We start from the raw sequence: 27,996 nt of genomic DNA, 5'->3' as shown, positions 1-27,996 counted from the left end.
ATTAGTGATGGTCGTCAGTAATTAGTCAATCCATCCATTCCTGAAACTAGCTATTGTGTTCAGGTTCAGAGGAGGCAATTAGACCAATTACACCCTGTGAGTATTTAACCTGAGCGATTAGTGATTGATATTCCTCGATCGAGAAATCTGGCATGTTACTGTGTTGTTTTATTCCACTTGATCATTTGTTGGGTTTTTTTCGTTTCTGTACTGATAAAAAGAATAAATGTAGCCTATAACAACAACAACAACAACAACAATAAACCATTCTAAAGGGACAGCACATGCTAAGTGCTTCACCCTGCCATCCCCTGCTGATGATGGGATCCTCCTGAGAGTCAAAGCTTCTCAGATGTCAAAGCACCAACATTCAACCAGGGGTTTTCTCACGCATGCGCACGGTGGGACGACTAGCTCATCGGGTGGTGTGTGTGGTGGGGGGGGGGGGGCAGAGAGAGGGAGAGAGAGAGAGAAAAGAAGTTCACACACAAAGCCACGCCTGCGCTGTGTGTCTCTCATTACGAGCGGAGTTGCTGCATCTTTTTAGGAAGCTTCATGCTTTCTTTCGACATCCAAAGGTCGCATGGTGTCAGGGACGCGCCTAGTCACGGGAACAGTCCGGAGCGCGTTCATGAGGTGCAAGATCGCGCTTCCAGCAGTGAACAGTATCAAGCAGCGTGCGGGGGGGGACTAATGGTTTACATTGGGCCACAGCGACCGGAGCGTGTTTCTCGTTTTCCTTTCCTTCCCTGTCAGACGTTTAGTTTGCAGACCCCTGCCGATCTGCACGCGAGGAGACTGACATAGCGAAGCGCTGTGTATGGTCGGGGAGCCGGAGCTCACAGTATGGTCCGGGAAACCAGGCATCTATGGGTGGGAAATTTACCCGAAAATGTGAGAGAGGAGAAAATCATTGAGCACTTCAAGCGGTGAGTTCATGAGCGACGTGTTTGTGTTTTGCAATGTAAGGACGGCTGCACGGCCAGCATCTCTGTTGTGTCACATTGTAGTTGTGTCGGGATGAAGCAGGAGGTTCCCCCTGTAGCAAAGTCCCGTTTGGCAGCTGCTGTCAGCTCCTGCGCTGCATTTGAGTCCACATTGAACCAGCGGCCAGCAGCACGCTTCAGCCAGCAGACATATGGTTTTGCCATTTCGACACCATGGACTAACTTGTAGCCTCCGTGGTAACTTCACCTGTGCTTACATTACTTCTTCCACCACCACGATCAGACCTCAGAGCAGCACGTCTCTCCTCCTGGTAACACGTCCTCCGTCACAGCCAGTGTAAACAAACTTCATCTGCCAGTCAGCCTTCATTTCCCTCATGGTTTTTGCACGGAGCAGCGTGCATGTGTGGCAGACAGCACGGGAGTGTGCGTTCACTTGACTCTGCGAGTTAGTCAGGTCACTGCTCCTGAACGAGCGTGTGCACATTGTGTGTGTGTGTTTGTGTGTGTGTGTGTGTGGATCTGCACCAGCACGTACCTGCCTGTCACTGCTGCAGCTGCATGGTTTTTGTTGAACTGGTCTGAGGACGGTGGGAGCTCGGAGGTGACGGCGGACCTCACGCTGCCTCGGAGCCGCAGGCTGGGCTGTGATTGAACGCTGCGTGCTCACTCATATGTGCCACATTGTACCGCTGCTGTTTACTCTGCGCGCAGAGAAAATGGTTGTTTGGCTCATTGTGACCACGCTGCTCCTCTGAGCTGCAGCCTGAAGGGAAACCAGACAACATGTCGATATTTTAATTATGATACCCTCACTCATTGCTCCTTTTTGAATGTGTTCTGGCTGGAGCAGACACAAAGCACAGTGTGCAGGATTGAATCTCCTTGCCCTCTACCTGATGGAGGAAATAGTATCTTTTTTTGCGGGTCTATCACGATTGTGTGGCCGCTCTCGCTGCTCTCTCCTCGGCTGTCAAGGAAGCAGCAGCCCGCCTCTCTCTCTCTCTCTCTCTCCGTCCATATGTGCTGGAGAGCTGCCTGCTGAAAAACATCAGTGCACCTATATGAGCAGAGCTTCTTTTAACCATGTATGCGTCACCATCACGGCGCAGAAGCTGCTAAATCTCACATAACCCTGCAACATGAGTGCATTTGCCCCCCCCTAACATAAACTGATGAGGTTGTGGTGCTTTGCTCTGCAGCGGCGAGACTACAAACATGTCCGATTCACGCAGCCTTGCGGGGAGCACACGATGATGATCCACCTACATTCACATCAGCTCTGGCTCTGATCGTGTAATGTTTGTGTCGTGGGTTTGAAATGGTGCTGACTGACAGCCTGCTGGGGGGAAAGTGTGTCCGCCGCTGGCTTGTTGTGTTTTTCCAGCCTCAGCTCTCCGGCGTGTAAAGCAGAGGTAGTCCGAGCATGCAGGTGCATGACAGCCCCCGATGTGTGATAGAAGTCACTGAAGATGGGGGACGGCAGAATGAGTAAGCAGTGAGAGCAGCCTTTCTAAAATGGCGTCGGAGGCTTGTTCGATGTTGGGAAGCTGGCATGCCAATAAATTTATGGGCACCCTACTGTCTCATGTCGGACGGAGAAACACGCTCCCCACAGATGCTCGGAGGCAGGAGGAGGAACACTGAGCGCACAGAGATCATAGCAGGCGTTGTAATCCTGCACTGGGCTGCTGCATTTAGTGTAATCACTCAATCCCAACATCACTTATTACCACACGGATACTTCTTTATAGGTTTATTGGATCATCAATGGTTTGCTTGCCCTCACATTCAGAACTCAATTTGAGATAATTAATTTCATATTTGAATATATGTATGCTTTATTGTGTTATAGTGAAACAGAAAAAAACATGAAACACCTGCTTTTTATTATTTATTTAAACCTTTCTGCTGAAAATCAGTTAATTTAATCTCAAATCTCATTTGTGTGCGTTTCCATCCATGAGCTAAAAGCCTGTGTGAGCACCCCCCCCTCCTGCAAAACATGCTAATACCGGAAAATCTATGCATTGATTAACATGCAATGTGCAGAGGATTCAAGTCCAGTTGCTGGGTTACCTTGCCTCGCACAAGAAAATACCACAGAGAAGAAAATAGGAGCAGCAAAGCCACCTTACCTCCTCCCACCCCTACCCCCCCTCTCTTTCTCTTTCTCTCACTCTCTCTCTCACACACACACATACACACACACACACACACACATACATAACTGAATTTAGCACAGTGCGCTCTGAGGATGTTTGATCAGTATCACAACAAAAAAGAAATAAAAATTGAATGATGAAAAAAGCCTGGTGATCACATAGTTTTTCCTTTTCCTTCTTTCAGATATGGACGTGTGGAGAGTGTCAAGGTCCTGCCTAAGCGGGGTTCAGAAGGTGGAGTCGCAGCCTTTGTGGATTTTGTGGACATTAAAAGTGCTCAGAAGGCTCACAATGCCATCAACAAGATGGGGGACAGAGACCTGCGCACTGATTACAATGAACCAGGCACGATTCCTAGTGCTGCGAGGGGGCTGGACGATAGTCTGACCTTAGGCACTCGTGGACGGGATGTATCAGGGTTCACAAGGGCGGCAGGGGGGGCCATTTATGGGCCCCCCACGTCGCTCCACAGCAGAGATGGACGCTATGAACGCAGGCTAGACGGGTAAGTGGACAAAGTTTCTCTGAAGCCAGGGGGAGCCATGGTTTCTGGTAACACATCACCTCCAAGCATCTTTCCACCATCTTATTTATTTACTTGTTTGGGGGTTACAGATGAGAAAACAAGTTCATGTTCCAGAATTTAATCTTATTGCGATCCCCTCTAAAGTCCTGCGAGTGTGGCCAGCGCTCCTGGATTCATACCTGCAGGTAGACACCAAGATATTCAGTAAATGAGAGGGTTTTTTGTACACATGTGTAGCACTATAACGCATAGTCAGTAGTTTAAATGGCTGTTGGGGATTATCTTTGTGAGCTTAAACATCTCTGTGATGTGGATATATCATTTGCCGAAAATACGGGGCAAAGATTGGATATCGTAAAATTTCCCAGGATTATTGGAGATTGCTGGAGAGAGGGAGAGAGAGAAAAAGAGAGAGTGGTCCAACTGCCATCCCTGGGATTCCCCTAATCTGGAGTTACATGCCCTGCTCGATGGATTAATGTCACCCTTTTTTCCTCATATAATAAAACAACCCAGAGCACACATTATATATATTTAAGACACCATTGTCTGGATTAGTCTAATCTGGTTTTCAGTTATCATGCACACCTCTCTCATGGGCCGGAGTCATGTGGATAACTTACACAGGATATTGATTCCCTCCTGTTGGATTAACACTGGCCACACACCTAAAGGATATGCTATCATGCTAAAGGTATGGTTGGTTTCTTGGTACTTTGTTCTTTTTGTTTGTTTTTGTTTTAATTTGGGATTATGTCTGAGATCAGGGCATTACAAATTGAGTGCTGGGAGACCTCTGCTGGCGATCCAAGTCAGTAGAGATGACAAAACAAGTGAGCAAATAACAGTTTTTTTTTTCATCTGCCTTATTTTTGTGGAGATTATTTTTTTTTAATTTTTCAACAAATGGACTCGCAGATGTGCTGAGGACCAAGAAGGACTCTCTTTGGATCTTACAGTTGGAGGAAGAATGCTGGAAAGTGTGACTGGAAAGCTGTGCCATCCTTACTGTTGGGAGATAACCTCATGTCATGTCTGTGGATTATCTCTTCTTTCCTGAATGTGGAACTATAACTAAACCTTGGATACAATCGCACAGAATCAGAGAACTGAGTTGTGCGTGTGAACTGCGTGCTGACTCCTCTTCCTGTAAAGGAGATCATGGATCGGCAGCAGACATGAGCGTCCAAGAGCTACAAAACTGAATTCCCTACAGCCTGGGAGTGAATACATTGATGCTGAGGACAAAAATCTGGATTACCATTAAGAGACATGTTCCTAATCTGTCACTCACCCCCTTCAACAAAAGGAATTGGACTACTTTACTGCCGTGCACATTGTAACCGAACTGGAACGTCCAGGACTACGCAAACACAGATGCAAGACTTCATTTTAACATCACACCTCTAATTGCTGTTGGGGGATCAATACTGCAGTATTTACTGAAGATGGACTCCTGGATATCATATTTATTTTACTGGACTCAAGTGAAATGCTGATTGTTTTTTTCCACATGTTTGGATGGATATATTGACTCAAACAGACATTTTCCAGCATACAGAAAATCCCAACCTGGATTCATATGAGGCCAAGTTTGTTTTTTTCTTCTTTTTCATTAAAACAGACACTCCAGCTCATCAATGCACACGAGGTCCCCCTGCCCTGAACGATGAGGATTACGTTTTTCTCTCTGAACGATTTTGCTTCCATTTTTTCCCTCCACTCAACATTTTTGCCCATTTTTTCTGCTCACAAAGTTCTATCTCCCTAGATTGTATTTGGAATTATAGGTCAAGTTACCACTCTCTCAAAAGGTTGGTATGTCCTGCCCTGCGTATTTTAGCTGTCCTCTCTAACCCCCTAGTTTGAACCCCTGTCTCACTCCATTTCCCCCACTAACCGAAGTAGCTGCTACAAAAACTATTATTACTGCCTGTGTGTCTAAATGCAGGAATCTGTACCTTACCCTTTATACCGTTTTCCTATCTCTTCCTCTCACCTGACCCCACCTTCAGATCCTGTCCCCTGTTCTTCTTATGATGAATAGATCCATATTGAAGTTGTTGAGTAAAAAAATCTCCATTGATACCCAACATGGTCTTAAAACATTAGTTTGCTGTGCAAAAATTTAATTCAAAGTCATGTCACATACATTTTTCCAATATGTGCATTGATATGTTCTGTGCAATCATTTAGAATGAGAGAAAAAAACTATTCCAAGATTCAGAAAAATACAAATGCATTAATTAAATATGTATTTTATTTTTAAACCCATCAGATTTAACAAAATAATTAATCAATTATCTAAGTCTTATCAATCAAAAATTACAAAAGGTGCATTGGAAAAACCGTTGGGCAAAAACATTTTCTTTACTCAGTTGATTGATTGAAAAATATAATCTGTATTTTCAACAATAATGAAAATAATCAGCAATTCCAGTCCTGATATCTTCAACATTCCTGCAGCTTTTAATTTCTATGCAAGATAGTGGTATATATATATAATATGTAACATCATTCTGAGGTTCCTGATTTGATACACACAGAGGATGTCACAGCTGCTTTTAGGATCAGCCAATAAAATGATCATGACCATGAGATGCTATATGTTTGCCGTCAGAGATTTTTCCTAAACCATTTATCTGGAAACTATCACTTTCTGTTGCAAATCAATGTGCAGAACTGATAAATGATCATCATCATCTTTTTCTAGTTTCCAGTTATTTATCACAGTCCATTTCAGCAATATGATGTAAATTACATGCACTGTGAGAGAAGATTTTATTCATACTGCCAAACCTGAGCTCCACAGTTTGTGCGTTAGCCTGCGACGACAATCGGATGCTCCACAGCTGCACAGTTCAACTGTTAGTTTGCACGGCAGAAGGATTTTTAACAATAAAACTACATTTAACACTTTTGGGAATGTTGAATTAAATTGAAACACATGTTTTGCTCCCACATGACTGAGCCTCCACATAAGACGCCTTTTTGGCATGCTGCTGGAATGCATCCTTATAATTATGCCGTTCACGTAATCCCAAAACAGTTGATGTGCTTAGCATGCACTGGAGCGGACTAATAATCAAACACTGATGGAAATTCTGCCAAAAAGGTCCAACTGAATTATTTTTAAGCTCCATGAATAATGTAGAAGCTGTTTTGTCTAAAGTGAAATTGAAGGCTATCTATTGAGCAGCGAGCCTGCACCAGCAAATTAGCATTTTCGAGAGCATCTAGGGGTCAAGGTAATCCATCAATTTCACAGCAGACATTGTTATTCCATAGATGTTATTCATGAATCCTGCACACAGATGATTAAATCAAATAAGCTCCCGACCTGCTGTACTTAATGTATAGTGAAATACAGAAACAGTGCAAGTCTCCTAAACTAAATTATCTCAACATCCGCAAGAGGGTGTTTATCCCAGGCAGTCTTTTGTTCCTGCACAATGACCAGTCCTGCAAACCCTTAAATCCAGTCAGTAATTGTTATTTAGTGGGGGCTCTGTTTTTTTGCTTGTATGTATGTATCTTTAAAGAAATCAAATTTAAAAAAAAAACAAGCTGGGAAGAGGTTAAAGGCTTCAATATTTGGTACAGGAGCTTAATCTTGATGATGATTGCAGTCTATTAAAAGTCCTGACAAGATTGGCAGTGAAATGTGAGTGTGAATATACGCATCATGTTTTCTGACAGGAGTAAAAGGTCAGGTTGGGATTTTAGTTTAGTTTTTTTTGCCTGTGGGTGATTCATCAAATGGTCTTTTAGCACATCACAGGGCATCAGTGATGCAGAGGAGAAGAGGCTTGTGTCGTATATCTTCAGAGAAATGGCAGCAGCCCTCTGTCAGCAGCACCTGGTGTGACACATGTTGGTTTCTAAAGCTCAGATTGAAATGCAGGCAGTTCACCTCAGGAACGGTTCTGGCTGTGGAAACGCACATATTTTGGATCCTCAGATGTTTAATTTGAGTCTCACAAAGGTGTGGCAAATGCAGTAGAAAATATAAGTAGGTCATATTAGTGGTATTGTCTGACGACCGGATTCCCAATCAAACGGTTTTGGTTAGAGCATCCTAAATAACTAGTTGATCATTTGTTAGAGGATACGCCACATAAAGCATCTTTACGCCTAAGAAAGTTTGGAAAGTCATAAAAAATAAAGACGGTGCAAAAGAGAGACTATAAACGTTTGATGTGTTTCTGAAGGAACTAATTACAAACATTTGCTTGAGATTCAGAACGCAACACATTGTGCCCTCATTTGCACTTGTATTAATAAAACAAAAGCTGCTGCCAGGTCTCTAATGAAATAAACCATTTCAGACGTTTCTTCTTTTTTACAAATGTCTTTGATTTGTTCTTAAAGATCTTTGTTGGCGTTAGACAGTTCAGCAGCTTGAAAGGCGGCAAGCGAGCAGAATTCAGAAATATCCTTACACAGACGTACTCACAACAATTACCTCTGATCATCAAAATCATAAAATATCCTGAAGATTTGAGTGCTTATATTAGTTATCATCAAGAGAAAATCCTCAATCATATCCGAAGAATCAGTTAAGACACTTTTTCTTGAATCTCAGATGTCTTTTTTCACACACGATGATCATTATTAAGCTGAACAAAGATGAAGTATATCGTTTTGTTGAAAACTTAGATAACAGATTTTGTCTTTAGGACATTCTTTAAGACTGTCATGTCAAAACAGGATCATAGCCAATAAACATCTGCAGAAAATATTAAAGGGTGAGAGAATTAGGTGATGAAGACCTGAAAAATGTCAGTACCACGAACATGAGACCTTGGTTGCTGCCCAGGCTCAAACTGAGAATGTGGCAGATAGGTGATATGAGCATTAGGACACTAGTCCAACAAGACATCGTCCACACAACGATTGGTTTCTCAACCACGTTGCATCATTTGTGGTTTAAAAACAAATGTACTTTTATGATTTATCATCTGGACAGTTTTAATTTCCATGATTATTTAGGCATATTCCTTTCACTTACTTATTTTATCAATTAGACTGCCCCCCAACCTGACCATTGTCCAAGATAGCACATCTGTACTGTCATATATACATACAGTATATACATATATATGATTTCAAATGTATTACATTGTCACAAAAGTATGATGACACTGTGTGCTTTGTGGAAAATCCATCCATCCATTATTGACATTTAGGGTTTGTCGTCCAATAAAATCTGGAAGTATTGAATTTTCCTTGTCTTGTTTGAAGAGGTCAAAGACTAGAATAGTCTTATATTATTCACCAGTATGATAAGCATTTGTAACTGATGTTATATTAACACATATCCAATCCTGTGTTAGAGCATCACAACCAATTTGCTGATTATAATTTGATCTAAATTCAAACAATGGTAATTGCTGTCCTGTCCCGCTCATTACAGGGAGTTTGGTAATATGACTGCTGTAATGACACAGCAGTTGTATTCCCAAATTGAAGTGTGATTGCTTTATTCAGAGAGAGGGAGCACAGGTCTGAATAGAATGTCCTTATTTGCACAGTTTAATCTGCATCTTCATAAAAGACGCTTTGAAGAACTTGGTTTTTTAAAATTTGTTGGAGAATAAGTGGTGTCAAATCGTGTAACATCGTAAACAAAAGACTTGTCACAAGTCACCTCCAAAAACCTTCAACAAAGCCCCTCAGATGAAACGCCTCCAAAAGTGGCTTTTGTTCGAGTTGCCAGATGTTACAAGACCAAAACAACTTGACAGTCTATAAAGTCAAAAACTCCCATTTAAGTCCCTTTAATACAAGTAGTCTTTGTACACGTCTGTAATATCCTGCAATTAAACCTTGAAATGAGCTGCAGATTTCTGAATGCATGGCTTATGTTTAAAATGTCTTCTCATTGATCTAAGTTGACATGTATTTTCAATAAAGTGTGGCGTTTTACAATAGGAAATACTAAGCATTTGTTTGATGCATGAACTGAGGAAAAGTTGAATAAAAACACATCTCAAGTGTTCAAAGAGAATCATTTTAAACAGAACCTGCTTGAAGCTCATGTCAACACCTCAAATCAGCTTTTTATTGTAAAAACAAGTGCTTGGTTTGGTGGCACAAAGATCTGATGCATTTAATCTTGACACAAACAGTTATTCTAAGAAAACATCTGAGGCCTGATGCTCAGTTGTCTTAAACAATGAATTGCTTAAATCCCCTTGTAGATCAGTTTGTAAGAAAGTAAAGATCTCTTTATTCACAATGTTTTAAAACTACCCGCCTCAAAAAACTTAAGTGACCCGTCTTCCCAAGTGTCTACTCAAGACGACCCCACCAGAGACACCTGTAATTTAACTTTATCTACTGTCTTATGCTGGCACCTTTCTGAAATGGCTTAGATGGAAGTGTAATGTACTGTTGTCCTCTCTTTTTGTTTGTTAAGGACTGCTGAAAGTCGGGAGCGGGCGTACGATCACAGTGCCTACGGTCATCACGAGCGTCCTGGAAGCACTTTCGACCGCCAGCGGCACTACGACACAGACTATTACCGTGATGCAAGAGACAGGACTCTAAGCACAACAGGGACTGGGTCTGGTACCTCCAGTGGAAGTGGTACAACCGGTGGAACCGGAGTCGGTGGAACTATCGTCACAGCTGTTGCTGTCAACACAGGAACAAGTGGTTCAACGGTGGCCACGGCGGGAGGAAGCGGAGGATCTACATCCAGCGGGGTCGGCTTCTACCGATCCCACAGCAGGAGCCCTTGTCGCTTTGAGACGCCTGAGTCTCGCTATGAGTCTCGTACCAGGGAACCTTTTACTTTGGCCAGTGTGGTTCACAGGGACCTTTACCGGGAGGACAGGGGTCGGCGTGGGGAGCGCTCGTACCGCCACAGTCGCAGCAGGTCTCCGCACTCGACGCATTCTCGAAACCCTTCTCCTCAGAGACTGGCAAGTCAGGCCACCCGTCCTCCACGCTCCCACAGTGGGTCGGGCTCTCGCAGTCGCTCCTCCAGTTCGGACTCAGTCAGCAGCACCAGCAGCAGCACGAGTGGCAGGTGAGTGAAACTAATCTCGCTGTCGATATTTACTCCTTGGTGTTGGAATGTTGTTTATCTGTGTGCAGCCTAATCTTCAACAGCAGCTGGAAACAGTAAGTATATTAAGAGAGAAGTCTGAACACTGAACGCTGCTTAAAATGACAAATGAGGGTATGTTCATTGAACTGAAGTTCATTGGACCAGTTCAGGAGATTATTAATGTTGTCCATCCATCATTTTCTGCTGCTTACCTGAGTCCAGGACATAGTGGTAGCAGGATGGGAACTTGTTTTTTAGTCATGCATCATTATAGTAATAATAATACATGGTTTAGGTTTATTTCCTGCTTTAATACAGTACAGTACAATACAGTACAGTTATACAAAATTCTCGAGCTGAATAAATCTAGTGTAAGAAGTTTAAATAACATCTCAGAGATCATTTTATTTAAGATTTCATGTGGATACCTCCAGATCTCACAATAGATTTTTTTTTTTAAATTGCAATGGAACAGCTCATACACCAACTAAGTGTTGGTAAACATGCCATCCTGTGGATCCAGTTTGATTTAATAAGTGATAATGCAATGTCCACAACATGGACGTACAATTATACTGGCTCTATTGAATACTGGTAGTGCATTACTTTTGCCAACAAGCTACGACAAGGGTGTGCAGCTAATTTCTGGTTAGTGAGGGCTCTCATTAAGAACAGTTTGTTTCACAACATTTTTGAGGAAGCTGTGTTTTTTTAATATCAACCGTTGCAAGATGTCATAACTCCTAATACTAGAAATGCTGTGTCATTGTGTCCTTCAGTGTATATCATTTAAAATGTAAGACTGATTAATGGATTAATGAATTGACTTTTAATACTGTGCAGGACATTTAAAGCAAACAGCCAGCACTGCATATTGCAAAAGTCCACATTCATTGTGGCTGCTGCAACGGCAGACTTGCCATTTCTGAATCCAACATTTGAACATACATCCATGCTCCACCCTGAAGGCATCACCAATTGCAAGTGTCTGCACGTTAGAAAAAATATTGAGAAGACACACCATGGCAGGGAAAATTTTTGCTGTCTATCTTTCTGTCACGCCCAAATTTCTTAAGAATTTGAAGCAATCCTTACGTGGGCGAGGGCACCACCAAGGTTGATTATGGGTTCAAATCAAGCAGCACATGTGCACAAGTGTGTGAATGTCTACTTTGCCCATTTCTGTGTGATCATTAGTGAACTTTTCAAATGACTGATCTGCATTAACTCGGCGGTTGACCTTGGTTGTATGTAACTGTTGTAATGACACACTTTTGGTGTTTGATCTGAATCATTGTATTTTATTACTGCTGTCTGTACTTTGGATTTAGCTGATGTCCATTGTACTGGTCTCCAGTTACCCAGGAAGTAATTAAAGAGATAAATGAAAATTCACTCTTTGTCTACTCACAATGCCGATGGAGGTGTGGGTGAAGTGTTTGAATCCACACAACTATTTTGGAGTTTCAGGGGTTTCAGCCAAATCCAATACAATTTACTTAAACTGGACCACTTCTTCAGATGTAAAAAGAACAACAGAAAAAAAACTTGCCTCCATAAGACTCGTGAGGTGTCATCCGAGCCCCGACATTCACATTCGACTTGAAACTGCGTTATTTACACCAAGTTTTAAGCCTAAATGTCGTCTGATATCCTTCTCTGAGGCATGTTCACGTCCTAGTGGACACACCGGAAAAAACACTGTGTAAATAATGACGTTTCTAGTCGAATATGAATGTCAGGGCTTGCAGACACTTTGAAGACACCACACGCGCAGTGTGGAGGCATGTTGTGTTTTTTTTCTATTTATTATGTCTGAAGAAGGGATCACTTTGGCTGCAACACTGTTTTCTGTGAGTACGGTGAATAGATAGTGAGTGAATTAAAATTTTTTGGTGAACTACCCCTTTAATATGTTTTCCTGACATGCTGTGAGTGTTCTAATTCTGCTGTTTACACCAAATGTCCATCAACAAAACAGTGGCTGTCAGTGATGCCGTTCAATCTGGTCTCTGTTTTAAATTTGATGTGCCAAATTAGCTTTATTAACATTAATGAGTGTTGCAACATTTGTTGTAATGATGTTTGTGTCGAAGTTGGTAATTTATTTAATTGTAATAATTGATTTGAGTTTTGTATTATTAGTAATTTCTAATTGAGGTCTGCAATTATAAAAACATAAACATTTCTGTCCTTTGGATAAATTAACGCCCCACCCACACATTGTTTATTTTTTGTTTTACTGCCTCACCTTTGGACAGAGTCCACAGCTCTGATCGACATGCAGCGACCATAGACTGTATATAAAGAGGTAGCGACACATGCGGCTTGTTGAGGTAGTGCTACAGGGGGAATTGCAGGAGACGGCTGGTATTTTTTTCTCACTGCCTACCTCTCTGTATGGGCAATGGCTCCCCCCCTCCGTGAGATCCAGTTGGAACTGGAAATTTCTGGTCAGTGCTGGCTGCCTGCCCACTCCCACAGGCCAGGCTCCATCAGCAGCACTTCCGGGAGTGTCTGAGCACAGGAGGAGAAAGTGAGAGGGAAACAAACAGCAGAGGGCCTAGAAAGCTGAGACAGGCATGGGAATGGTTTGACAAAAAAGGTGCACGAGGCAGCCATGAATTTTCCACTGACAAATCCATCTTTTTATGCTCATAGATAGATGCATCATGCATATTAAGAATGGGGGTGTTTTTTTCTCCATCTCAGTTGAGACAAATTGCAGTTTGGAAAGAATAGAAAGACACATTCACAATGTTTTGCATGAGCCTCAATGCAAATGAATCACTATATGCAGCACACCGCATTTAGACCCTCTCACATTTTGCAAATGTATAAGAAATGAAAAAATGGTATTCAGACCTTGTGGCAGTAATTGCAGCCCCAAGTCTTCTGGAGTATGATGTGATCAGCTTTGCACACCTGGATTTGTGGATTTTCTGCCATTCTTGTCTGCAGATCCTTTCGAGCACTGTCAGGTTGGATGAGGGCTGTCAGTGAACAGCCTTTTTTCAGGTCTCTCCAGGGATGTTTGATTGGGTTGAAGAGGTCAAGGCTCTGGCTGAGCCACACAAGGACATTTACAGAGTTGTAAGCCAGTCCTGCGTTGTCTTGGCTCTTTGTCTGGTTAGAAGGTGAACCTTTAGTCCAGTCTGAAGTCCAAAGAACTGTGGACCAGGTTTTCGTTAAGGATATCTCTGTACTTCCCTCCACCCTGACCAAACACCTTCACAGAATGATGCTACCACCAGCATGCTTCAGCATTGGGATGGTATTGGGCAGATGATGAGCATTACTGTGATGTTTTCATGTGTCTTTCACTGGAGGATTTTGTTTGGCCAGTCTGACATAAGTAAAGTGCTGCAGTGATGGTTGTCCTTCTGGACGTTTCTCCAATCTCCACACAGAATCTCTGGAGCTCTGCCAGAAGGCACATTGGGTTCTTGGTCACCTTTCTCACCAAGGCCATTCTCCTCTGATTGCTCAGTTTTTGCAGACAGCTAGCTCTCTCTCAGGAGAGGCTTGGTTATTCCACACTTCTTTTATTTAATAATTATGGAAGCTGCTGTGCTCCTGTGAACCTACAATGTAGAATCATTTTGTAGTCTTCCTCTAATCTGTGCCACAATGCAATCCTGTCTCTGAGCTCTGCAGGCAGCTCCTTCGACGTCAAGGCATTTGTTCTAATATGCATTGTCAGCTGTGAGACCTTTAGAAAGACAAGTGTGTGCCTTTATAAATGATGTCTGTCAATTTAATTTACCAGATGATAAAAAGAAATGGAAGGCACCCAAGCTAAATGTAAATGTGATATTTCCATTTTTCCTTCTAGAATTTGTAAAAAGAAAAATGTCAATCATGTTTTTGCATTGTCATTACAGGGCATTGAGAGTGGATTGATGAGGGAAAAAATAATTTAAACTATTTTAGCATAAGGCTGTAAAATGACAAAATGTGGGAAAAAAAATACTCTGTATATTATATATCTACTATATAAATACAAACCATTTATATTAAATCTAACGTGCAAAATATTGCATGTTCTGTAAAATAAGTGAACTAATCCTTTTCCACATCAAAGTATTTTCTCACTGTTTTTGAATCTCTGTTTAAAAAACATTTTTACTGCTAAAATATTTTATTATTTTTTTATTGTATCGAGGGGATAATATTAATGAGTTGTTATTGTCATTATAGTTAGCCAGTTAGAGTAACACTGATATACCACCATTTTATCTATAAGTCAGTGAGATGCTGTTGCAAGCTTCACAATGTTTTCCCCATCTTTCTCATTTCCACAGTGATTCCAGCAGTAGTTCAAGTGATGAGTCTCCAGCACGTTCAGTGCAGTCTGCAGCTGTTCCTGCGCCCTCAGCACTTCCTCTATCCTCCCTTGACAAAGATGAACCACGTAAAAGCTTTGGCATCAAGGTCCAAAATCTTCCTGTACGCTCTACAGGTTAGTTATGAGGTGCCTCTATGGTGTGCTGGTGGTGTCTATATAGCCCTCAAATATTGACACATTTAAAAAAATCTAATATGTATTATATACAAATATTTCTCTGTTTCCTTTTTAGTATGCATACTTAATGAAACATTTGATGTATTTACTATAGATACAAGCCTGAAGGATGGTTTGTTCCATGAATTTAAGAAACATGGAAAGGTCACATCTGTACAAATCCATGGCGCTTCAGAGGAACGTTATGGGCTTGTATTTTTCCGCCAACAAGAGGACCAAGAGAAAGCACTTGGAGCATCAAAGGGAAAGCTTTTTTTTGGCATGCAAATTGAGGTCACAGCATGGAATGGACCCGGTAAGTTCTGATCTTAAAATGTCCTGCCACCCTAAAAAATTATGATTGACAAATGCACAAGGATACAGTGGGATGACTTACTTTTCAGAGACAGAAAGTGAAAACGAGTTTCGGCCCTTGGACGAGAGGATAGACGAGTTTCATCCAAAAGCCACGCGGACATTATTCATCGGAAACCTGGAGAAGACCACAACTTACCATGACCTGCTTAACATCTTTCAACGCTTTGGAGAAATAGTGGTAGGTTAATGTGAAGTGGTTGAGTAACCCTTTCTCATTCAGAGGTTGCCACGCTGCACATTTAGAGATGATCTTGTTCACAATATTTATACAACGTATTTATGTTTTCATTGTCTTTTCAAAGGATATTGATATTAAGAAGGTGAATGGAGCCCCACAGTACGCCTTTCTACAGTACTGTGACATTGCGAGTGTCTGCAAGGCCATAAAGAAGATGGATGGCGAGTACCTTGGTAACAACAGGCTAAAGGTGAAAATAGTCTTTCAAATCTTTACACTACTACCACATTTTTAAGTACAATTAGTTTGAACTGTTGAAATCTTTGAGTTAATCTAACATCAATCTTACATTTTTTCAGCTGGGCTTTGGAAAGAGTATGCCTACGACATGTGTTTGGTTGGATGGATTAGCATCGAATACAACTGAGCAGTTTCTCACTCGACATTTCTGCCGCTATGGACACGTGGTCAAGGTTTGTCTGTTTATTTCTCCCCCTCATATTTTCCCATTGTTGAATTTTCGGCACCTTGTGACTACTCATGATTTCCTGTCTTCCACAGGTCGTATTTGACCGAATGAAAGGAATGGCCCTTATCCTGTACAACAACATTGAGTATGCACAAGCCGCTGTCAAAGACACAAAGGGTTGGAAGATAGGGGGCAGTAAAATCAAGGCAAGTGAAACATATCTTTTGCAAGACATGTTTCTCTGTAATATTTGTTAATGACTGAAAGAGTGAAAAAACTTTTGACATTCCTATTTGTTTTTTTAGGTGGACTTTGCTAATCAGGAAAGTCAGATGGCTTTCTACCGTTCAATGCAATCGTCTGGCCAGGATATTCGAGACTTTTATGACATTCTCTCTGAAAGAAGGTTTGTGTAGATCTCTTGAGAAATAATTCGAATTTAGCTTAAATCCAGCAGTAATATAAGCCCCAAAGTGATTGATTCCAAAGTATGATGAAATTACAGCTTGATTTTATTTCTTTGTTTTATCAGGGATGACCGACGAACTCAATATGAATTTACAACAGAAAGACAATATTATGAAAATGTACGGACACCAGGAACATATACTGAAGATCCACGTCGTAAATACCCTGCTAGAAGTCGGGAGTTCTACACTGAATGGGACCCATATCAGGGAGATTACTATGATCCACAATACTTTGAAGACCCGCGGGAGTATCGGGAATACAGAACCGACCCTTATGAGCAGGACATCCGCAAATACAGCTATTTGCAACGGGAACGTGAAAGAGAGAGGGAGCGCTTTGAAACAGATCGGGGACGTGATCATGGGAGGAGGACCATAGAGCGTAGCCAAAGCCCATCACACATTGCCACTCGTCGTCCTGCTAGCCCCACTGCATCTCCTTCGCTCTCTGAGAGGATACCAAGTGATTCAGACCGTCGTATTTGTTGTCGATCTTCTGACAGAAGTGGAAGCTGCAGTTCAATCTCTCCACCCAGATTTGAAAAACTTGAAAAAGCACGCTCTGAAAGGTATAACAAATCTGACAAACTTGAAAAGGACCATCTTTTTGAAGTTGAAAGAGGGAATTTGGTTGATAAGGAGAAACGGGCTGGATGTAAGGATCGTGGTGACAAGGACAAAAGTGAGAAACAGAAGCTTAAGAAGCTCAAAGTTGCATCACCTATTATCCAAGCATGTGAGACAGAACCTGATCTGGAAAGAGATATTAGCCCTGAGTCTGCCATTCGGAGTAAAAACAGTAAAGTTCCAAAGGAAAACTTCAGCAAAGGAAGGTTAGACCTTCTGCCTTGTGTTGTACAGTTAACACGTGTCAAAGAAAAAGAAGTAAAATTGATTGGTCATGCCATCCAAGAAAAACAGATACAGAGAGGTGGGAGTGATAGTCCTAGATTGGCATCACCTTCAGCTGACACGAGGAGTCCTCCATTCCGCTCAGAACCATTGAAAAGCGATATATCTAAGCATGGAAAGGTGCCCAGAGACAAAAATATGCACAGTTTGGTGGAGATTATTGATAAGGATGCTAAAGTCAAATCCAAGAAACATGGAAAATCTGAAATGGGCTCTGATAGTGGTATTTCTGTGGATATTGACCGATTAGCAGCAAGGAAAAGGCGCTTTGAAGAGTCTGGGAAAACTGATCGACAAAAGAGAACTAGTGAGGATGACCTTGGCAGACCTGGACTTCATAAACTATGGAACAATGCAAAGGAGACAGATTTGGATAAGAACGTTTTGATAAAGGGGATTCACAAAAAGGAACACCACAAGGATAAATGTATGCGGATGGTCCCAGTTAATAGTCCTAAGGATGGACAAGACTGTGAAAGTGACTCTGTAAGCCTGTCTTTGGAACGTCAGTCACAGTTTAGGGAGATGTCTGGGGATTCAACAGATAAATTAGATCCTGCCTTCCTTAAAATGGATGTAGAAGGCTCAAAAAGTGAAAACTCTTACAATCTCACAAAAATATCAAATGATGGCAGTCTAGATTTGGATGAACTGAAAGACCAGAAACAGGGTTTGTTTGAACATGAACAAGGAAGAGGAAAGTTCAGAGACTCTGACGACGGAGATGAACACTGTTTGCACAATGACCAGACAAATATTTGTATAAAACAAATTGAACAGAGTCGATGGCTTCGACCCAAGCTTGGCGATCCTGATAAATTAGTCAATTTTGAAAACCCACCAAGCAATGAGACTCGCGACTTTGAAAAGGATTATGTCATGCAGGATTTCAGAAAACCAAATCAGGATCTGGCCAATGATGACTTCTCCTCCTCTAAACGAAAGAAATTGGAGAATTTCGACTTTGAATTAGTGATTCCAAAAAGTGAGCGTAATTTTGCAAGTCCACAAAAGTTGAATGAGGTCATTTATCCAAGTATGACAACAACAACAGGAACTGGGAACTTTTCCGCAAATGACGAAGATGAGACCGTCCTGATTAACAAAGAAAGAAAATCCTCTCCAAAAGTAGATGATACCTTACCACACACAGAGTCAATAAAAAACAGTTTGAACTTGCCAGCCAGACATTTTCAGTCTTCTGACCCTGAGCTCCCAAAACTTAAGACTACCTTGCTTGGATGTGATGAGGAGTTAACGCAACGTTGGGAAAGAAGAATCAAGTCTGATTCACTTAGAATGGAAATGACTTTCCCAAGTGATATTGCAAAACAGGAAAGTATCCACAAACGCCTTGGGCAGGAATTAGAACCTGGTGAAGTGCAGTCAGATTCAGATGATGATGTAGAAAACAAACACACATCTCCGGACTCCAATAGCTCCTTGTCTTATATCCTCAGGGAACGTGATGAGAGAATGTCAGACCTGAAACTTTCTGGCTCCTTGGAAAAGAATAAATTTTATTCTTTTGCATTAGACAAAACTATAACTCCTGATACAAAAGCACTCCTTGAAAGAGCTAAGACGCTGTATTCCTCCAGGGAAGATAACTGGTCCTTTCTTCCCTCGCGCTTTCCAACCTCCAACAGCTGCTCAGATAAGGGCAAGGTAGAATTAGCACCTCGACCAATTCCTTCTTGGTATATGAAAAAGAAGAAGATTCGTACTGACTCTGTAGAAAAGCTGCACGATAAAAAAGAGGAACTCAAGCCACAGGACCAAGAGCGTCAGGAACTGTTTGCCTCTCGCTTCCTGCACAGCTCAATCTTTGAACAAGATTCCCGCCGTTTGCAGCATCTTGAACGTAAAGACCAAGATGTAGAAAGTGGAACTGGGAGGCATTTTGGTAAGCCAGGTGCAACTGAGCCACAGCCTGAAACTGGGGGAGGTGACATCCCACAAGAGCCGATTGTGCTTTTCCATAGTAGGTTCATGGAGCTTCAGCAACAAAAGGACAAGGACCAGACCCTAACTGACACAGAGCATGATTCAGAAGTAGAACTTAAAATAGACCAAGTGGAGAATTGTGAAAATGTGCTGTCTCATAAGGAATCTGAGCCTGTACTAAAGGTTGATGTCAAATCTGACAGCCCCCAAATAACCTTGTCTGTTTCACCATTTGTTCCTTCCCCTAAAGAAATGTCTCCAGAAAAGAGAGAATTTTTTACTGCATCTTCAGATCAACCCATTCCAATTGTCAAAGAAGAAAAAGTGGAGCCAGTTCTTGTGGTGTCTCCTCCTCATTCTTTTCCCTTGGAAGACTTTAAGCTAGTTGCTCCGAAGCTAACCATTACCCCTCCACTTGCCCTTTTAGAACCAGAGAAGGAACAGGAAATAAAAGTAGAGTTAAATGAACCTAAAGTAAAAAATGTTGATAGTTTGGCAGTGGAACATAATCCTCTTGTGGAAGATAAGCCGCCAACTCCTGGTGGTTCCCTAAGTGGGTTTGAAAGAGAGGCTGCAGAATTTGTGTACTCCGACTCATACCCAAAGATTGAAGAAAAACCTGAAATTGAAATAGAACCTAAAGTAGAAAATCAGGAAATGAAGGGCTTTGAGGAAGCTCAGAAACCTGAGACAGATAATGAAGTATGCATGCCAGAACTAGAGGCTGAAATAAAACCATTACCAAATCGCAGGCAGCCCAAGAGTAAGAGGGCAAAACCCCTATCAGTACTGCGTAGCTCACAGCCTTCGCAAAATGTTGCCACTGAGAAACCTGCAACACGAAAAAGTGAACGGATTGACAGAGAGAAACTCAAAAGGGCCTCATCTCCTCGAGCGGAACCACCAAAAGCATCTTTTGAGTCTAAAACCACGTCCAAATCACCAATCTATGCATCAGACTCAGAGCAGAACCTAGAGTCTAGTTTGATTCATGGGAGGACACGTCGTAGGAATGTAAGGTCAGTCTACGCCACACTACATGACGATGACCAAGCTGGTAAAGATGTAGTTGAGTCAGCACGCTCCATGCGTAAACGGGGCACTGACAAAGAACCAATACAGCAAGATGTTCAAATTCCAACTACCAATACCCGGCGAGGCCGTCCACCTAAAAGAGGCATCAAACGAAGTGAGGATGCATCACCAGTAAAAAGTGATCAGCAAAAATTGATGGAAGAAGATGCAGAAATAAAAGAGGCCTCAAGTACAATAGAGGTTGTAAAAGCCTCTGAAGGATGGCGTTCACCTCGCACCCAGAAGGTGCAACAGTCACACCTAACCTCATCTGCTTCCATTAACAAGAAAGGAACTAGAGTAGATAAACAGCCTGGCGGCGCTATAGTGCTGGGTGAACAAGCTTATCTAGCAAGTCATGATGAGTCAGAGCTTAAGACTAAAGATGAACCAGACCTCTTCATAAAGTTACCTGAAAGAACAGAAAATGTAAGTCCACCAATTGACATAACTGAAAAAGATTTAAAAGATTCTGGTGGAAAGAAATCTGCTGATGGTGAAAAGGTAGACACCAGCTCCTCAGAGAGAAGACAACCTGTAAAGAGTGCTAAAATGAAAACACCGAGGTTGAAAAGAAATACCAAGCAGCTCACTGAAGATAGATCGCACAGCTTAAAAAATCTTGAGATCCGTGTAAGTGTTGACGATGTGAAAGTTTTACTCCGTTCAGAGGACGATGTGCCAGGGACATTTGAAGCTCCTGTTATTACAAAAACTAAAATGGTGGTAAAAGAGAATGAGGATACAAAGGCAACAGGCTTTCCAAAAGAATCAAATGAGGTTGATGTACAGGAAAATGAAGATACACTATCAGAACCGGAACTTCCTCCTGATCCAGCTGCTCTCTTAGCACGGCAGATGGAACTAGAGCAAGCAGTGGAAAATATTGCCAAACTTACTGTTGAGCAACCTCCTCGGCCATACAAGGAACCACCTACAGGACAACCTACCATATTGCCTCCTGTCATAGTGGAGCCAGAAGGTGAGGTTGAGGAAGAAAAGCGAGCAATTCCTGCAAGTGAAACGGAACTTGCAGCAGCTATTGATTCCATTACAGCAGAAGAATGTGCAGATGCTGATGGGTTCACAGCTCCTCCTACTTACACTGCTATTATTCCCACCCCTGAATCTATAATATCCCCCTCCTCTAATGAGATTATGGAACCTGAAACACACATGGTGATCAACAATAATCTTGCAGCAGACTCAGATGATGGTCCTCTAACACCCAGCCCAAAGGGGGCAATGGCAGAGGTTAAGGCAGCGGAAGACCTCCCGCTACTTGAAACACCCAAGAAAACAGGAAAAGTTCGAGCGAAAACCCCAAAGAAGACAAGAAATCGTAAAGGTGCAGCCAACAAGAAAGGGGATATTGCTGAAGAAGTTTCACAACTAGCGCCCCCTCCAGTCAAGTTACCAGAGTCTATCCCAGAAGACCCAGAAACCATCAATTCAAAAGCAGTTACTGTTACAGCAGGGGCAACTGTTGCAGCATCTGTGGTCACTGCTGTTGCAACTTGTAGGCGTGATGTTACAAGTGCTATAACTGTTGACACGCCCAAAGAGGCAGAACAGCCTGAGGTTGAACAGCCTGTACCCAAAGAATCTGCCTTCCATTCAGGCACAAGCAACATCGCCAGTTACAAAAAGCATCCTCAAGCATCAGAGCCATCTACACCTAGTCTTGCCCCTGCTCGCCCACAGGTTGTATCCCAGTTCAACGCACCCCTAATGCGGCCAGCCAAAATGCCACTTTTACCTGACTGGCCTCAGAGATCTGAAGAAAGTAGAATCTATGTTGCACCCTCATGTCAAGTTACAGTAGTAACTTCCTCAGTACCATCACCGACTACACTTAGTGGAACCCCTTCAACAAATCCCCCAATGCCCCCTGACACCAAGGCTTCAGATATTGACCCTAGTTCTAGTACCTTAAGAAAAATTCTAATGGAACCCAAATATGTATCTGCATCAAACAGCAACTCTATACCTACCACGATGGTGACATCTACGCTGTCAGATCCTTTGCGTATGTCAGAAAATGAAAATCGCCCAGATTTAGTGGGTTCAAGACAGTTACACCCAGAAGAGAGGCCGCCTTTCCCCATCCAGCCCACACACCACAAACCATCTCCTCTGACAGAGTCCCAGCAGAACTGTGGAGAGAAGACCCAGCATACAATAATTTCTCCTGCTACATCAGTAATAAGTCGAATTCCAATGCCCTATGATACAGAAGAAACTCCACGAATTTCACTAAGTAACAGAAGCATTGGCTTATCTATTCCCAAGCAAAAATTTAGATCAAACTCCAATGAGAATAATCGCTATCATGGCATGGATATAGCAGAAGATGGGAATAGAGGGCGCTCGGTTGTTGAGACTACTCCCTACAGTACAGGCTCCAGTCCTGGCCTAAGGGTCAATACATCAGAGGGTGTTGTTGTTCTGAGCTATTCAGGTCAGAAAACAGAGGGGCCTCACAGGATGAGAGCCAAAATTAGTCAAATCCCTCAAGCGAGTGCTGGTGACATAGAGTTTCAGCAATCTGTGTCCAAATCTCAGATAAAGCAAGAGCCACTCATCACATCATCCCAGTCACCTACCCCCAAAGCAGCACCACTGCCTTCATCTTATGGGCACACAGGGGTCCTTTCCTATAATTCTCAACCTGTCATTTCCAGTACCAAACAGGAGAGTCATGGTTGTGATAAATCTGATGCTCCATATCACACAGCACCCCACGGTGGTGTGGTGAAGATGTTCCAACAGCCAGTGAGTTCTCCTCAAGTATTAATGTACAGCCAAGCTGTGATACAGCAACAGCATGGCAAGAGAGGAACAGGGACAGAACCTCTCCCAAAAAAGATGGACATTGGCAAAGCTGTTCAGCAGTCTAACCTCAGCCCAGTAATGAGTCCACACCACCCATCACTTTCTGGAACCCGCATGAGCTCCAGCCCTGGCATCCCAACTGATCGGTCTGCTCTACACCTCAAGCAAGAACCCCAGTCTCCACGAATAGCTGTTCACTCTTCTTCACCCTTTGCTAAAGCCTGTCCTCCGAGTGGTTCTCCCATTGGAACCTCAGTTGTTCTGGGTCATGGGATGCCACAAATGTCTACATATCATTCTAGTATACATCACCCACATACAGAACATTCCTCTGTCATAATACAACCTCACAGTGTCACACAGTCAATGACTCATGAAGCCAGGATGAACACCCCACCAATGTCTGGGATAAGCTATGGAAGGCGTGGTGATGCCCTGTCTTCTCCACATCCAGGTCCTCCTCAGCGCTCAAACACACCACAGCCTAATGTGATCCGTGACATGGTACTACAATCTCACTCAAGTCCCCAGGGGTCAGTGTCAGGTGGTAGCAGCAGCAGTGTAACTGAAGAAGACTCCCGACACTTTAACCAAGCCCTTAGTAGACCATCAGTGCCCCAGCTCCAGTCAGATGTAATGATGATTCACAGTGATCACAGAGGGCTGCACTCAAGTATACGTATGGACCAGTACAGAGACATGCACCAGCGCATCCTCATGCACCAGCAGCGGGGAGAGCAGGCCGCTGTAGATGCAAGACAGTCACGGACCTCAGAGACTGGTGCATCTTCAAGCAACATCTCTGTGCCTTCAAAGAGTCCTTTAGTGGGGAAGGCCATTGAACTTTCCGCAAAAGAATGTATCAAACCACTCGAAGGAAAGCTGATCCATCCACCCTCCAATGAAAGTAGAATCCGGGGAGTTCATACATCCAGTCCTGTCATGGTGTCCCCTCACCCTCATGGGGTTCAGCTGATGCCTCCTGGAGGTGCAGGCTCCTTTTCTGTCTATCGGGACATGCGAGGCTTCCCATCTCAGTTTCCACGACATCCGTCATCGGGACACAGCCTGGCTAACCAAGGGATTACATCTTCACAGGTCACTTTATATGATTTTATTGTCTTTAGTTTTGTGCAAATACATCAACATTTTTTGTATCTAACATGTTTTATTGCATTCTCAAGTGATAAATAATACACAGTATGCCTATTTCTATTGATTTGATATGTATTTTATTAATCAGGTCTCTCCAGAGCCTGACCTGGGTCACAGGGGAAAAATGGCTCAGGCACATGGGGGAGGAAGTGATCCCAAGCCTGAGAGTCCTCATCTTCGCCATGCTACCTCTACGGACCTCTCCCATATTTCCAGAATACCAGGGGATACGGTCTCACCCTCATACCAGTCTCCCATGACTTCCCCCATGAGTCTTACTCACAAGCCAGATCTGTCTCTTCAAAAAGGCCCCCCAGCCTTCTTGCCAACCCCTCAGCCAACAGTACCCACAAGTGTACTGCAGTCACGGCCCGATGCTAAGCTGGAACATTCAGGACACCGATCCATAGACATGGTGCAACTTATGACGGTAGGAAGACAGAAGAATCGGTGTTGTCATAATACATGGAATGCATTTCCATTCCAAAGCAGTACCACAGAGAAAAAACCTTTAACTTTATGATATTTTTTGTTTTTTTTGTTCAGAAATATCCTATTGTATGGCAAGGCCTGTTGGCACTGAAGAACGACCAGGCTGCTGTCCAGTTGCACTTTGTTTCTGGTAACACCATCCTGGCCCAGCGCTCTCTTCCGCCCCCAGAGGGAGGTTCTCTTCTCCGAATTGTTCAGAGAATGAGGCTCGAGGCTTCCCAGTTGGACAGTGTGGCACGCCGAATGACTGTGAGTATTATGGTTGTGAGCGGTACGTTGAAAAATTCCAAGTGGGAATTTCAGTCCTAGTTTATTTGGCGACACCTGCAACTGCTGATGGTAAAAGCAAAAGTGGTTTAATACAACAGGTTTCATCAAAACCAACTATTGTAAAGGAAGAATTTTTTAAAAAGATTTTATCTGTGGTATTTGGAGCTCTTCATCGAACAGCTTACTGTGGCTTATCCTTCCTTTTCCATTGCAAATATTTTAAACTCAACGAGCTACAAATGCCAAAATATATTTTTGTTTTTTTTATGTTTTACGATAAAGACTTATCATTCGCGACAGGTGGAGAATGACTACTGTTTGTTACTGGCTCTACCCTGTGGTCGGGACCAAGAAGATGTCCTTGGTCAAACCCAAGCTTTGAAAAGTGGCTTCATCACCTACCTGCAAGCCAAACAGGCAGCTGGAATCATCAATGTGCCCAACCCTGGCTCTAATCAGGTCTGTTATCCTTTTAGCTTTTCTCTTCCCTTTTTGTTTTTGTTTTGACTATTTCATAATGACATTCTGTATCATGAGAAGTTGTTCCCCCTCTCATCATAATTCTTTTTATCTTTGGATTCACAGCCAGCTTATGTGGTGCAGATTTTCCCGCCATGTGAATTCTCTGAGAGCCACCTCTCTCACCTGGCACCAGATCTTCTCAACAGCATCTCCAGCATTTCCCCTCACCTCATGATTGTCATTGCCTCTGTTTGATTACCTCCATCTTTTCCTGAACAAGCCAACACCAGCCCTTTTGGATTCATCCAGTTTTGTAAAACTGGAATTGCCTCATACTTTTATGAGTTTGACTTAAAAAAAAATCCAATTTAGCATGCACTCAACTTTTCTCCTTCACTTCACCGAGTCCTTAAATCGCCCAGTGACGTTGAATTAACTATACCTTGAGGATATGAAGGGTCAAATGGGGATTTTCGACGATCATTTCTGATTACTCATTTCATTTTTGACTTTTTGGAGGTGTTGTGCATAGCCTTTTCTAATTCATGGCAGTCATAAAGCTATGGATTGAGACCTTCCTACGGGATATTTTTTACCTTCATAAAAGTGATTGTTTTTTTTAAAAGACTATGTGAGAAGTCATTGCACTATGTTAGGGAAAAAAATTGGGAACTCTGTACAGATTTGAGTATAATATGATACATCTTATGGAATTACTCTTGTAATCAGCCATGCTAGCGCAAGATAAAAGAGAATCATTGCCTGCAAAATGATCAGGAATCTTTTGGGCCTGATCAGTCATACTGCGTTTTCTCCTTCACCATCAGCCAACTTCTACTTCATTTCCGGACTCGACTCTCCATCATGACGTGTTCCCTCCCCCAGGAACTCATGAGGGGACGTTGAGAGTTGTACAGTTTACACTCAATGCCTCAACAGGGGACTATATAAAGAATATTTAATTTGTTTATTTTTGTTTGCATTTTCTTTACGCCTAAGGGTATTGTGGACAATTGTGAAACTGTAAATCTTATAAATATTTAAAGACTGAAGCAATGTCAAGAGACCAAGTGAATTATTTTACAAGACAGATCATCAAATCTTAATGTTTTCTTTCTGTATTTCTTTCTTGATTTTTTGCTTTCTTTCTTTCTTTCTCTCACTTTCTCTCTCTTGCAAGGGCATGAAGGGGAGTGGTGGAAGGGATCTATACAGGATCCAGGAGTGATATTCGCAAAAAAAAATTAAATTACTTATGTGCCAAAATATCTTTTGCAAACGCTCAAACACAATGTATCTAAAACAAATTTGTTCAGAACCTATTTTCATATGTGACTTTGTATTTTGCCACTCAGAGGGCAGACTTGATTACTTTTTTTGGTATTGTTCATCAACCTGACTCTGTTACGGCAGCGCTTTTACATTTTTGAAATTGTATCCTCATTTTGAAGGAACCATTGTATTGTCGGGGTCGCTTTCTGTTTAAATTCCTGTTTTCCCTTCTCTGTGATATGGTCCTCTACTGCCCCCTGCTGTCTGGAAATCATTCTCTGCACCCTGAGGTCATTTACGCCATGACTTCATGGCAGATGTGTTATAGAGCATGCTTTATTTTCAAATCAAAGTGGAATCATAAAGGCAAAGAATGTGACTTGAACTTGACATCATGCCGCTATTGGATGTGTTGATCATCTGCCTCCATCTCTTCCCTGGACTGTCTCCTTGAGCCGAGCTGTAAATACTGACGTCCTTAATCTGTGCTCTTGTGTATTTCCCCCGTTATAATTGTCTTTCTTCAGGGTCCTTATTTTTGTTTTGTGCAACAAAACAAAGCAGTCTGAAAGAGACGGGAGATGAGGTGTGTGAAACCGATGCTGAAAGTAAAACCATGCTTGTCAGTTTTTGTGGTGTAAATATTTCTATGACTGCAAGCTGAGTACTCTCATGGTTATGTTGAAGGCACTTATAATTTTTGATAAACAAATGAAAAGAAAAATACAAAAAAAACTTAAAACGGTGATTAATATGAAAACTGTCTTTTGATCAATCTTCATTTTGAGTGTATTTTGCTGTTCCTCCATGAGGACATTTTAAACTGTAAAATAAATTGTTGTTTAACTTACTTCTGAAGATCATTAAATGGTCAGTCACTCTG

The 27,996-nt window shown here is 42.3% G+C and overlaps 1 protein-coding gene across 2 annotated transcripts; it reads left to right on the top strand.

Moving 5' to 3' along the window:
* Nucleotides 1-485: 485 nt before the first annotated feature.
* Nucleotides 486-27,996, top strand: spen (spen family transcriptional repressor). Of its 2 annotated transcripts, none has more exons than XM_069526895.1 (15): nucleotides 486-929; nucleotides 3,297-5,452; nucleotides 10,060-10,674; nucleotides 15,000-15,157; nucleotides 15,315-15,515; nucleotides 15,604-15,755; nucleotides 15,880-16,005; nucleotides 16,115-16,228; nucleotides 16,317-16,430; nucleotides 16,530-16,630; nucleotides 16,757-24,560; nucleotides 24,706-25,047; nucleotides 25,164-25,358; nucleotides 25,680-25,838; nucleotides 25,965-27,996. In XM_069526895.1, the coding sequence occupies exons 2-15, from the start codon at nucleotides 5,160-5,162 to the stop codon at nucleotides 26,094-26,096; spliced, it is 10,506 nt and encodes a 3,501-aa protein (XP_069382996.1). In that variant the 5' UTR covers nucleotides 486-929; nucleotides 3,297-5,159; the 3' UTR covers nucleotides 26,097-27,996. The 2 variants fall into 2 exon arrangements, with proteins under 2 accessions (XP_069382996.1, XP_019944716.2); XM_020089157.2 differs by having other exon boundaries at nucleotides 507-929; nucleotides 3,297-3,617.

This window comes from Paralichthys olivaceus, chromosome 6, assembly GCF_024713975.1.
Source record: "Paralichthys olivaceus isolate ysfri-2021 chromosome 6, ASM2471397v2, whole genome shotgun sequence".
Classification (NCBI taxonomy): Eukaryota; Metazoa; Chordata; class Actinopteri; order Pleuronectiformes; family Paralichthyidae; genus Paralichthys; species Paralichthys olivaceus.
Note: the sequence above shows the minus strand (reverse complement) of the source record. Positions and strands in the feature narration are given on the sequence as shown.